The 12,829-nt window shown below is 47.7% G+C and overlaps 1 protein-coding gene across 1 annotated transcript in view; it reads left to right on the forward strand.

Annotated features, from left to right (window-relative positions):
- Window positions 1-12,829, forward strand: part of LOC144179735 (cell adhesion molecule Dscam1-like) — a 251,484-nt gene that overhangs the window by 219,470 nt on the left and 19,185 nt on the right. Inside the window, exons 24-27 of the mRNA XM_077708177.1 lie at window positions 3,693-3,807; window positions 8,116-8,276; window positions 9,314-9,331; window positions 10,219-10,329. Coding sequence (XP_077564303.1) covers window positions 3,693-3,807; window positions 8,116-8,276; window positions 9,314-9,331; window positions 10,219-10,329 — 405 coding nt within the window. The remainder of the gene's footprint in view (window positions 1-3,692; window positions 3,808-8,115; window positions 8,277-9,313; window positions 9,332-10,218; window positions 10,330-12,829) is intronic.

Consider the following 12,829-nt stretch of genomic DNA (forward strand, 5'->3'; position numbering starts at 1 on the left):
TTTTAAAACACTACGATTCAACCAGAACACACATTTGCAATACGTGGGGAAAATTTTTCTAACGATACCGGGTTCACTGTTTGTTCAGTTAACTTATTCCAGTAAGAAATTGCACGAGGAAACAAAGAGAACTTTCGAATAGTGATTCAGCTGATTGGCTGCCTAATAGTCTTACTATGATGTCTTCTCGCTAAACGTCTGAAAGGCCCTTGGAGGTAGTATTCCCGCGACAATTTTAAGTTTCTGTAGTAAAGAAAATTTAGGCAAGAGACGACCCTGCGCTGCTGAAGTTTCTGAAGGTTTGCCCTATTATGCAAATTGAGTACACTAGAGTGACGGGAATAAACAGAATCAATAAAACGCAAAGCTAAGTTTATAATTTTCGCCGCTTCTCATGACTGCGATTTTTTATAGCCAGATGTGGCATATGTATCCAGATACATATATAGGTTACTTTATTTTTATACATCTTTTTATCTTTTATAGTTTTCATCTGTTTCTTTTCGACATTGATGTACACTTGCGCTATTATAACGATTAAATGTGTTAGTCCACCAAATATGATTTCTTTCAAAGTGAGGGTGTTTTTGCGATTTTTTATTTGTGCTTCCGCGGCGGCGCTTTTCTGGGCTTTTTGATTTTATCATTTTTAGTAGCGGAGTATCAGATAGTTTTGATTTATTTAGTTCACTTTTAACATTTGTTGTCTTTTGGGGGGATTTCAAATATTTCGTTCTGCAAATTATCTCCTTTTGCACTATTACAGGGAATAAATGCGCTAACGCCCAACTATTATCGTTTTTCAAAAGCAGTGTGTTACGCGGCTGAGGAGTTGGGGCTGAGGAGGGGGGGGGGGGGGGGGTGTAACTGGCAAAGAGTGCATTTAAAAACAAAAGGGTGCTTCATTGTGCCAGTGGGTGTTTTGACGTTCATGACATGTTAACCAGCCTTCTGTATCCTTTATTATAATCTGGAGAGGGAGATAATCCGTAACGGCGGAGAAAGTTGTGCCACTGCGCCAAGTTTGTTCTCGCGAGAGCTTCGCTGAAATGCTGCCTAGCACAATGGCGCTCCAAATTCCACCTTAATTAAGCAGAGTGCTGTGGCTGTCTGACAGGCCACAGCAAGGTGTGGCCACTATCTTATTCCCAAATTGGTTTCTTAGTAGATATTTCTAAACGCAAATGTAATAAAACTCAAGTGCCTGGTGTTTTGGGGGTTGATCTAAAGAAGCTAAGACGAGAGTCAATCGACCGAACAAGAGCAAACGGGGGCAGACGCAGGGCGACCTTCGCGACCTAAATACATTTAGTTAAGTGCATTTAGGTATTTCGCTGTTTTCGTTTTCATAAGTTACGTGTTTGTTAATTTGTTAATTTTGTTGTTAATTTGTTTGTTAAGTTAAGAGATTTGTTGAATTTGTTAATTGTTAATTTGTTTGTTATGCTTTGTTAACTTAAAAGGTTAAAAGATTTGTTAATTGGTATGACTTGAATTGTAACTAAATGTCGTCGTTTCTAGATTCAAAAAGTGAAGCCCAGGTTTGAACAGTAGTCAAGGACTCTGGATCTACTGAGCGGCTGTGAACAAACGGAAATAAACGAAAAACAATATGAAAATTTTTTTATAACGTTTCGTAAACTGGGTACGTTATTCCAGGAACGGGCTAAATAGAAAAATACGAAACGGGAAGGTTCTTTCGCCCCGGGTTGAAATGGGAAGGAGACAAACGGGAAGGTTGAAATGGGAATGGGTTCAAACGGTAACGGGCCAAGTGGGAAAGGGCGAAACGGAAAGGTCGTTTTGCGCCGGGTTGAAACGGGAGGGAACAAGCGGGAAGGGTGAAATGGGAATGGGTTCAAACGGGAACCTCCCATTTCACCCGCCACCTCCCTCCGCTCTTCCACTCCTTCGCCCTCCCCGCCACTCTGTTCTGGCCACATTGACCGAGACTTCACACTAAGGAGCAAGAATATATATAGGAAGCGAAACACTTGTAGCGGCGGGTGCGGGTGAGCAATCCGATAATGTCACAATGAAAACTAACGCCGTGATGTGTTTGCGGTTACATCACCCATTAAGTAACTCGTTCTTTGGCGCTCTTTGCCCTTGATGGCTTTGCACCATTAAACACTAACCGTCAACATCATCAAAAATAACACGGGCTATGAAGATTCGTAGCTGTGACGGCGGAGGAGATGATAGCGACACCTGATGGACGGGATGACAGCGACTACAGTTCGCTCCGTGACGGCGCACCTGATCGCCGATCGCGGCGGCCACACACTTTCTTCTCCCGCAACAGATCTCGCTCTGCTAACCTGCGCAAAGTGCTTGTGACGTTATCTAGCCGCCCAAGGGAGCGAAACTCCCCCTCCTCTCTTTTTTTTTTCCCTCCGTGCTCTACACACAGATGGCTTGGCGTATGAGGCTAGACAGGGATACATACCGTAAGGTATGTGAATTAGGGATGAGTGCCAATCGTATAATTAGAGGTGTATTCGTATACATGCATTCCGCGACCTGGTCACGACTGCTCTTGCACATTTAATGGCACGCGATAATGCATCTAGCACCGTCTTTTATAATGCCAGCGTCTGCAGTACAACATTTTGCCGCCGAGCAAAAGCCGAAACAGCTTTGAATAGTGTGATCGATCTTTCGGTTAAAACAAAAAACTCATTCAGCCTTTAGCATCCTTTTAACGAGGCGTACTCTTAACTATACAAGCACGAGCCCTCACTTTTTTTTTTTCGAAGTGAAAAGCAAGATCGTAACAAGCCCATTAAGAACACTGGCATTTAGACTTGTGCGTGACCAAAAATGACGCAGAAAGGAAAGGAGTGATCTTCCCCGTAATAAGTGAGGGCGATAATGAATTCTGTTCTTCGATAAAGTGCGTAGCGTATCGACGAGCCCAATCGTAATCTGATGCTCGCGAGTTCTGAGGCAGAATTCCGAGTTGTGTCCGTTTCAAAAATGTCCATTGCGCGCCTGTTTCAATCGTGACGTAGTTGCACTTGCGGGTCTTCTAACCAATGGATGTGCTGCGTCGCATCTGTTCATCCACTTTTAGCCAATCAGTGCTCGCTCAAAAAAACTGACACTTTGAAACAAACATTGAATGGGTAGAAAATGGGAATTCCGCCCCCGGTAGCGTTCTATTCGGCTTCCCACTAACGTAACAGGTGTTATACCGCTTCTCATCAGAGATGCGGCGTTTAATCCGCTGCCCGCGAATAATGAGTCGGATAGTCAACCCACGCCTGACGAGGCAGAGTGACGTTTACTCCCTCTCTCGACTAGTGTGGAAGAGCGACATGAGCAGCTGAGCTCAACGAGCCCGCTCCTCATTTAGCGGGAGTATGTACCCGCTTCTGATCGCAGACGGCGACGCGTGCGCGCAGGTAACGGCATTAAAACAAGACGATCGTCACGCTTCACAAATTCATGCGAGCGAAACTATTAGGTCGATTTCCGAGACCAGAAATAACGAAACTGGTTTTAGGGTTCGGAGGTGGATTCCACGGAGGGCTCGGTTGGGAAAGGTGAATTCAGTGAACACAGTTCGTCAGCAAACCTGTCACACACCGGGAAACGCGCAGCCCCATCACTGGCCCGTTTCGTTTCTGTACAGCCTCCTCCTCACCTTGCACCGTTTTCTCTCTCTGCCTCTCTCTGCGTGGCCGCAGCTCCGGCGCGCATAGCGTCGTTCAGCCGTGACGTGACCGTGGCGCTGAAGCACGACCTGGAGCTGCCTTGCAGGACTGCGGGTCAGCCGATGCCTGTGAGGGAGTGGCGCACAAGGTACGCATCTCGCACGCACCACTTCACGTGCGTACAGTCCTTTACCTCACCTTCCCAAGGTGTCACTACACCCATTTCACCAACTTCGCGCAGCAAGTGAAAGCGCACACAACGGCTCTAGCCAATGGGGCTCCCAGACGCACTAATAACAATGCGGCTTCGCAAACCCCACGCCCAGGGCGTCCGATCCCAGAAGCCAGTGACGAACCCTGGGAATATTTTCATCTGCGCATTTTAAATGCAGAGCATTTCAGTAACTCACGATGTCACCCGCGTTGACGTCCTTAGGCGTCCGTAGTCGTAGTCCGCACCCCTCCCCCTACACTATATAAAAAAAATACTATCCGGCACCCGGTTTCGATCCCTCGACCCCGCGGGCGGAACGCAATGTACATGGTGCTCTACCCACTGCGCCACAAAGCCGACGCAGAATGGGAGGCTACGAACGCGCCTTATATCCTTGACTCATTCAAATTACTGCTGACGAGCGCTCTCTCGTCAGCAGTTGCCACAAGTGCAACAACATTAACGTAATGCAAACTACTTAACGTCGTACGCCCCCGGAAATGCTCTGCATATGATCGTGCCCCTCGCGAGGGGGATGTTTCACTGCGTCGCCATGCGAACAGTTTGCCATTATAGTTTCCGCCCGCTCCGGTCGGTGTCGCCACGGTTCAAACCACGGCAGGGGAGCTGCGCGGGCGTTCTTTGATCGGCGTGCGTTCCGGCGTGGTGGTTTGATGTTTCGCTTACTTTCGTAAGAACCAACCCAACGAGCGTTCCTAATTTTTTTTGCGAACGCCAACAGAGAAAGTTCAAGATTGGACAGCTCTGCTTTTACAAACTGCAGCTCAAATACGCTTATTTGCGGCGCATACGAGCATCAAATATCGTTTATTTTAAACCCGAAATTGCGCAGAGCACGGCCATCACTGCCAGGCTGAAGTGACGCTCCAGCCGGCCCAGCCGGCGAGCGAGCGGCCGCACGCAGCGAACCTGCGCGATATTCAAGAGTACAAAAACTGCGCGTCTTTGTCTGCCTTCCCCTGCTGGAATTAGACGAAGTTATGGAAACATCGTCTTGCAATCGTTTCATGTGCATTTGGCTTTATTCACGCAACTTGCATTTCCGCAAAAGTGTCAACGTAAGCGTACGTGATGTGTGAATAAACCAAGGGAAAATTCCGAGTTTGCGGAAAAACAAAACTTTGCATTCAAATTCTGAGTTTGGGGATGGCGATGTTTCGAGATAGGTCTTCTTTGTTGCTGTTCGTATTGGTATCGTACGAAGATGATGAAAGGTGAAGGTGACGGTAAGGAAATTGCAGTGCGCATGAGTAAACGTACGGACAGAATCCATTTGAGGTGGATTTATTACGCACTCCAGTTTTCAAAAATAGGATGAAGAGGGTTTTCCGGATGAAAAGGCCTCTTCATCGCGTGCTTTTCGGATGGAGGGATTGTTTGAAGAGTTGAAACGGCTTGTTGAAACACAATTCAACGTTTCCGCTTCTCGCATGCTCAAGCAGAAACCCGGTCGGCGAAGCCGAGATCAAAGCCATGGCCCAGTGCTCAGCACAAGAACTCTCGCTAATACGCCGTGGCGGGTGCACCGGTGTGGTGTGCATTTGCGAACGAATCACTTGTCGGACCGCCTATTGAAATAGAGGCTTTTAACTGAATACAGTTAACGAAGAGCACGAGACGAGGAACAAAGGAGTAGGCGGTTATACTTTTCGCGACGTATTATCCGTTTTATTGTCCTGGGATTTACGTTGCACTTCTTTCGGATCCATGCTATCTTGATCCACCAACTCCCCTTTTTTCCTGCGCCCTTGGTTTCTTCTCTTTTCTCTGTTCCCTCTAAGCGAAAGATGGCATTGCATGGAATCCCTTTTTATTTACACGCCGTAAGCCGCGCGTACCGCCCTCCTTATTGTCCCATTTTCTTCCGTTTGCCTTTTCGTCCGCTCAATGACGGCGCGGCTGCCGACACGCTGCCAGTTTATAAGTGTCTTCGCCTTCTGGTTGGTCTGCCGTTTCCTTACCGAGACGTTCCCCAACCCCGATGGGTCACATTTACCACACGCATCCATTTTCACTACCCGCGCCATGCTCCGTTATCCGATCTTATCCGGCTAAATGACGACTAGGCAGCGTCGTTACCGAACCACAACAACAAAAACCTGAGCAGGGGTAGGGAGTTTCCGTAATCACACAGGCTGGTTCGGGCCCGTACCACTGGTGTTCCTCTCCGGTCGTCTGCGAGCTCCCCGGGATTGCCCGGCGAAGGGAAGAGATTCTGAAGTCTTGGTTCGTGAGAGACGGCCGCTGTCTTCGCCAACGATGCACCGGGCCATTCCGGCCGGCCGCAGGCGCAAACAGCGGCCCGTCGGGAAGGGCGAGGGGGCTTCAGGAGATGGGCGCCGCCAACAGCTTCCCCTCCCATTGTTCGCGGCGGTCTGCAGCACAAAAGCGTCGCGTTCTGGGCACCGGTCAAGTGGGCTTCCCGGTCGCTGCACCTTGAGCACGCCGCCGCAGCCAGCGGATTTCCCGTCGTCCCCCTCCTCTTTTACTGCGTCCAAATCGAGCGCAGTCGTCGCAGTCCTCGTTTATTTCGCTCCAAATGGGCGCCCGGCCGAAGCCTTCGAACGCGAAGGTGGGGAGAGGGAAGCGTCTCCTCCGCCAATGAATGCTGCCTCCGGCCGGACCCTCCTATTCCTGGTTCCAAACAACCCTGCGGGATTTGCAGGAGATGAAGAAAAGGAAAAGGCATCCGCGGCTCCTTAGACCCATCTCCTCCCCCCCTCCCTCCCGGCCACTTTCTGACTCGGCTTCTGTGATACGCTCAAAGGACCCGTTGCGCTCCAGCCCCACCTCCCCCCCCCCTCTCTCCCCCGTCCACTCGCTCTGCTGCCGCGGCGAAAAACGAGAAATATTTATCACTGCCGCCGGCCAGTGTCTGAGCCCCCACGTAAGGGTTGCGCCAAATCAATCGAGCCGTTCTCCCGGGGGTCATTAATTAGTTCCTTTGATATGACATTTACAGCGGGAATGTATTAATTTGTTTTGTCCCGCGCGCTTTCTTTGCCGTTGGGGTGCCGTGATTAATAAGAAGCTGTTCAGTGTCGGCTCAAAGTTTCCCACGATAAGGCGCTTGAACGATCTGTTTTAAAGCGGCCGTGCTTTGAGAAATGCTGCGACGTATGGAGCTTACTGGCACGACTGATGCAACTGCGTCGCTACGGTTGAAGCTAGCGTGAAACGAAGTTCTAAAACTTGAGTTTGTGGTTTTTACCGTATTTCAGCGGCCGGCAGTTGCGCAGACAAATACGCAAGAAAGTTACGAAGCCTGAACGGTGAATTTGAAATGTTCGCGAAAATCGCTTTTACGCGGCACACAGCTGGCGACGGCGGCGTTTCTATATTCCCACTTTCACCGTCACAGCAGACCGAATTGGAGCGAATACAGCTATTACGCGTACTCGAAGCCTACGTGCGGTGCGGTGATGTTAGGTCGGGTTTTTGGTGGGGCTGGTTGCTTGATCAAAGTGTACGAACTTCTCAATCGCCCACAACAGTGCCGGCGCACTCGACAGAGCTTTTCGACAAGCTTCTCCGCATAACTCATGCACACTCAATTTGAAGAAACCGCGGGAATTTCAATTTCAGCTGTAACCAGCAAAAAAGAAAAATAATAATAATCTCCCCGAGTACTCTTTACCTATACACCACCGCTGACCCAAACATTACCTTCTACACCTCGTCTCTCAGCCGTAGTGCAGGAATCGCAAAATATGCGCCAACACTTTTTTTTTTTTTTTCAGTTTTCAAAGTCGGCCTATAGCATAACGACCGAGATGCATCCTATTACGTGATGTCAATAATTTCAAAAAGCGTGTGCGTCTTGCAACATTTTAAACTGCACCGCTACTATTCTTTGTGTACCGCTATGCTTTTCTATTCTTGCAACTTTTTTTGTCACGCTTGTTGGCCACGTCTTGAAACATGCATTCCTTTACGTCGCTTAACAATGCTTTGTTTCTTACGTACTCACTCATGTGTAGTTATATTCCCGGCTTCTTGGTCTTCGGACAACAGTGTGTAGTACAATGTGTACTAAAAAATGTAAATAAATATTATCTGTTTGTTTGCTTGCTTGTTTGTTTGCCTGCTTGTTTGCTTGTTTGTTTGCTTGTTCACTTGCTTGCTTGTCTGCTTGCTTGCTTGCTTGCTTGCTCGATTGTTTGTTTGTTTGTTTCTTTGTTTTTTTTTGTTTGTTATGAAATGGGCGGCCCCTGAACGCAGTGCGGGCGGCGGCCCTCTGCGGGAGAACGAGCGTCTGCGCGTGCTTCCCTCAGGCACGCTGCGCATCGAGACGGCAGAGCCGGAAGACGCCGCCAACTACAGCTGCCACGCGCACAACCTGTATGGAAGGGACGCCGTGCACTACGCCGTCCAAGTGCATCGTAAGGACGCGCTCCGCGTGCTCTTCTTTTCCTCCACACCACGCCTCCGTGTGTTTGCGCGCCTCCATGCAGACGTGTGTGCGCATGTCTGTTTACCCCTGAGCAGAGCTTGGTGTTGCAAACTGCAATGGAGGAGCAAATACCGGGTATACAAGTTTAAAAAGTATGAATTTACGACCAAGATATACACCTAAACTTTGAGACAAGGCGTTCACTGTTAAAAGGTAACTGGCGCCAGCTTTGAAGGGGTCTAGTCTATAGTCAGTGACTAAGCAGGGTAGATGGCGGTGTAGCCTGGCGCCACACAGTTGCTCTTGAAGAGCGAGATTAGAATATTCCTCCTCCTCCTCCTCCTCCTCCTCCTCAAGGAGCACGCTTGCGTGTCATCCGTTTCTTACTAAGGCGAGGAACGCAGTTGTAAAGGGCTATGGGCGTGTGCGTTTGGATACACACATAAACATCACCGTATTAGAGCATCGCCTCCAGTATTTTACAATGCCAAACGCATCGCGCGCTTCCCCATGGGAGTGAGTGGTACGCCTACAGCGCCCACCTGTGGCGCCTCGAGCTGAACCGCGATCACCCAACCGTAACTGAATTCGAGAGCGGCTTGTGCCTGGTTGCCAAGGCAACCGATTTTTCAGATTGCCGAAGTAATGGCGCTCGCGCCAGCGTCAGAAAACTCAGAGCCGCTGCGGAGCACGTTTTGCCAACGTTGCCGCTTTCCACCACGCGTCACCCCGATATGGACCGGTCACGTGACTAAAGCGCTGGGAAGGCTACAGATTGGGGGAGAGTGGCCGGAGCAGAAGGAGAGGGCTTGGTTGACCGGTCCGGGCTGATACGTTTGGCATTGTAAAAACACAGGAGGTGATGATTAGATGTTCTAAGAATTACATTGGAAAAAAAATGAATGTGCCGATAATTGTTGTTGCATCATGTACTGTATCAGTAGGCTCTCCTTGAAGAAAAAAAGAGTCTTGCAAAAATGCCAATGTACAAAATCTTTCTTCTCTTTCTTTTTCGCTCTCTCGCAGTGAACGTATCCCAAAAATGTGAGTACCTCCTGATTATTTCTCTCTTCTTCCTTAGTAGCTACTAACGATTTCTGTTTCCCTCATATTGCCATGCTTGTGAGCGCAGCAGGTTTATGGAGAAATCATCCGCTTGTCGTAAAGAAATAAATACTGCACGAAAAACGAGGACGAAGACAAGAGGGAGACAAGAGTGGCGTAGTCCTTCTTCTCATCCTGTCTCTCTCTTGTCTTTTTTCTCTTTTTTTTTTCGCGCAGTACTTATTTCTTTGTGAATCGTGAGCCAACAAGCCAGAATTGCTTCGGAACATATCTTCTTTTTTTTTGCTCTAAAAGCAAAATTTACGGAGAATTTTCTTTCTCGAATAAAGAAAAGCTGCTAAAATATGATCACTAGATTCCATCATTAATCTTTGGCAACAAGAATAGAGCAAAAAAGCAAATTCCTCAAATAAACCAAGTACATGGTCTACCCGATACAAAACTGACTTATGATCGAAAGTGACCCAACGGTCCATATACCCGGTAGACACTGCACGAATTTGCCTGAGCAATTCGATTTAACTTAGAGCACCCAGTAATGCTAAATTTCACAAGAACGTCACTGCGCTACCAGAACACTTAAATTTAGCATTCAACGCACGGAAGCAACAGCTCAGCTACAAAGAGCGCCATCGGTGAGGGAACAGAAATTTCCCGCATATAGTTTTTTTTTACGTGCACAAAACGGCACGTGATTGCGCAAGCGTTCTTTCATATTCAACCTAGATCAGAAAGCTACCGAAAAACGGAAACTCTCACCTCATTCCAAGTCAATTCAATATCCCAGAATATGGAGTAGCTCATAAACGCCGCAGCCGCGGTTCAGAAAGCGACGACGCTCCAGTGAGTTCACCGCATTCGTGCAGCTCCCCAGAGGCCGGCCTCCGTGAGCGTGCTCTCCACAACCTCGAGCAGCATCACGTTAGGATGGCTGAAGAGGAACCCGCCCCGCGGAGTGACAGCACCCAGGGTCAAAGGTACGGCTTTCCGTCGTTCGCCAGCGGTACCTAAGCACAGCCTTCAATCGTTGTCGGTTATTTCTTTTGCCCTAAATAGGATGCACGCTCCGACAAAAATTCCGTCCTCTCGGGTGATGCGGACGCATCATCGTCCTGCCTTTCTCCTCATCCTGATCCCTATCCTCGCGGAGAACCACGGCGTGCCATCCGCTCTTCCAATTTATGAAGAACGGATTGAGGGCGAGTGTGTGCGCGTTTCCGGGTGTATAAATCCATCGATCATATTCCGTGTTCTCATTTTTTTTTGTTTGAAAAGAATGAACTGCGACATTTTTTTTTAAATGAAACAAAATGCGAAGCTACGTAAGTTTTACACAAATATAAAAGTGTTACTGCGTAATTCAATGTCAGCGGCACTTGAATATCAACTGAAGCTCGAGATCGCGAGGAAGGTAGTAAACAGAAAGAAAACCATTTGCGGTGTCGAATTCCACAACACCGAGCGGTTCGTGCTTAATTGATTTTAGTAGTCTGCGGCGTGTCAGGGATTTTTTTTTAAGCGAAAACTTTCTTAGTGGGGCTGATGGCGTCCTGTCAAAAAACTAATACATTTCCCCATAGGCAGATTGGTCGACCAAAAAGCTTTGAAAGGTTTCTGGACACACGGCGCGTGTGTCCAGATATATATATATATATATATATATATATATATATATATATATATATATATATATATATATATATATATATATAGTTGAGAAAATGGTAGACGCACGATTAAAAACAAAAACAGTGGTTTACTGACGTTTCGGTCCTCCAGTCGAAACGTCAGTAAACCACTGTTTTTGTTTTTAATCGTGCGTCTACCATTTTCTCAACTATCTCTTCAGGCTCCTCGAGAAGTTTCTTTTACTGCTTATATATATATATATATATATATATATATATATATATATATATATATATATATATATATATATATATATATATATATATATATATAACATCCGGCTTTCATTGTGTCAGAACGGTTACTTGAAAATCGCAAAAACGAACGGTTCTAGATTAGACAATACACGCATCGATCATGAAAACTAAGCACATTAGTATACCTTAACCGACCAGATTTAGGGGAAATCCCCAAGGTGAAGTAAGTTTCTGACGTTTCTGAGAAAGCTGTACTCCTTTGCAGCCGTACGGCTGCATCAGAGATTGATGCCGAATTTTTCTTCGCAGATAGTATACATTTATCTCATAAGGATGCGTTTACTTCGTCCACGAGAAATCGTCGCTTGGGTTCGTTCTTCGTTTGCGATTGGGGTCGTTGAAGGTTTGACGGTCGATTGGACGCACATCCAGCGAATGTTGGACGCACTTTTAGCGAAGGTTTTGACGAACTTTTGACGCAGTATTGATGTGAGAACTTTGAACTTCTCTCAACTCAACTTTCTTTAGGAAGGTATGGTAAGGCTTTTTTTTTTTTTTTCATTCTGTACCAGTAGTAGGGTACATTTTAAACGCAACTGACCACGTGCGAGAACGTACAAACTAGCCCAAACCAGGGCTTAGTTGTCGTGGAGCACCACGGCTTTTGGCGCATTGTGATAGAGTGCCAATGCAGTTGCAACTTCGAACACTAGAAGCAACTCATACCTGAAGAAATCTTGGTGCATGGTGATTCCGCGTTTTACAGTGAAAGCAATCCGTAGGGAGAGCTGCGTTGGGTTTCACTGTGCGCATGACGCCCACCAAAAAGCATTACGGTGAAGCCAACTTTCCTGCGAGAGCTAACTTCCCGTAAAACAAATCCACCTGCGTCGGCTTATGTAAATAATGGAGTAAAGTACACGCCTTCTTCCGTGCGCCCTTATCTCACGAGGGCCTGCACATCACAATATAGTTGAGCAAGAGGCAATATCAAGGTCAGCGCAAGGACGTTTCAAGGTCACTGCCAGCGAATGTTTCCATTATTTTGATTGATTGTAGGGTTTAACGCGCCGACGCAACGCAGGCGATGAGGCGCGCCGATGAGGCTCCGGATTAATTTTGACCACCTGGGGATCTTTAACGTGCGCCGAAATCTCGAACACACGGGCGTTTTTGCTTTTCGCCTCCATCAGAAAAGCGGCCGCCGCGGCCGGGAATCGAACCCGCGACCTCGTGCTCAGCAGCGCAACGCCTTAGCCACTGAGCCACCGCGGCGGGTGAATGTTTCCATTATGGGCAAGGAGACTAGTGCAAACCTCCAATGGCAGACGTGGAAACACGACAGTAAGTGACGACAATCTCGTAAGCGACGTCATGATAAGTAGCCCCCCCCCCCCTCCCCAGAAGTGATGACGTCACGTCCGGTAGTGTTGCACTCGTAATGTGAGTGAGGGCGGTGCAGTGAGGCAGCTTTGGGTGCGCGTCTGGTAATTCTTATGGCCGAGGGCACACGAAAGTGGGCAGACAAGTCACTAACACTGCGTAAACATTTAACAGACGGGTGTTCATCATCGAGGGTGGCTGAACTCAT

The sequence above is a fragment of the Haemaphysalis longicornis genome, unplaced genomic scaffold (assembly GCF_048455015.1).
Source record: "Haemaphysalis longicornis isolate Haplotype H1 unplaced genomic scaffold, Haemaphysalis longicornis Haplotype H1 scaffold_4, whole genome shotgun sequence".
Lineage (NCBI taxonomy): Eukaryota > Metazoa > Arthropoda > Arachnida > Ixodida > Ixodidae > Haemaphysalis > Haemaphysalis longicornis.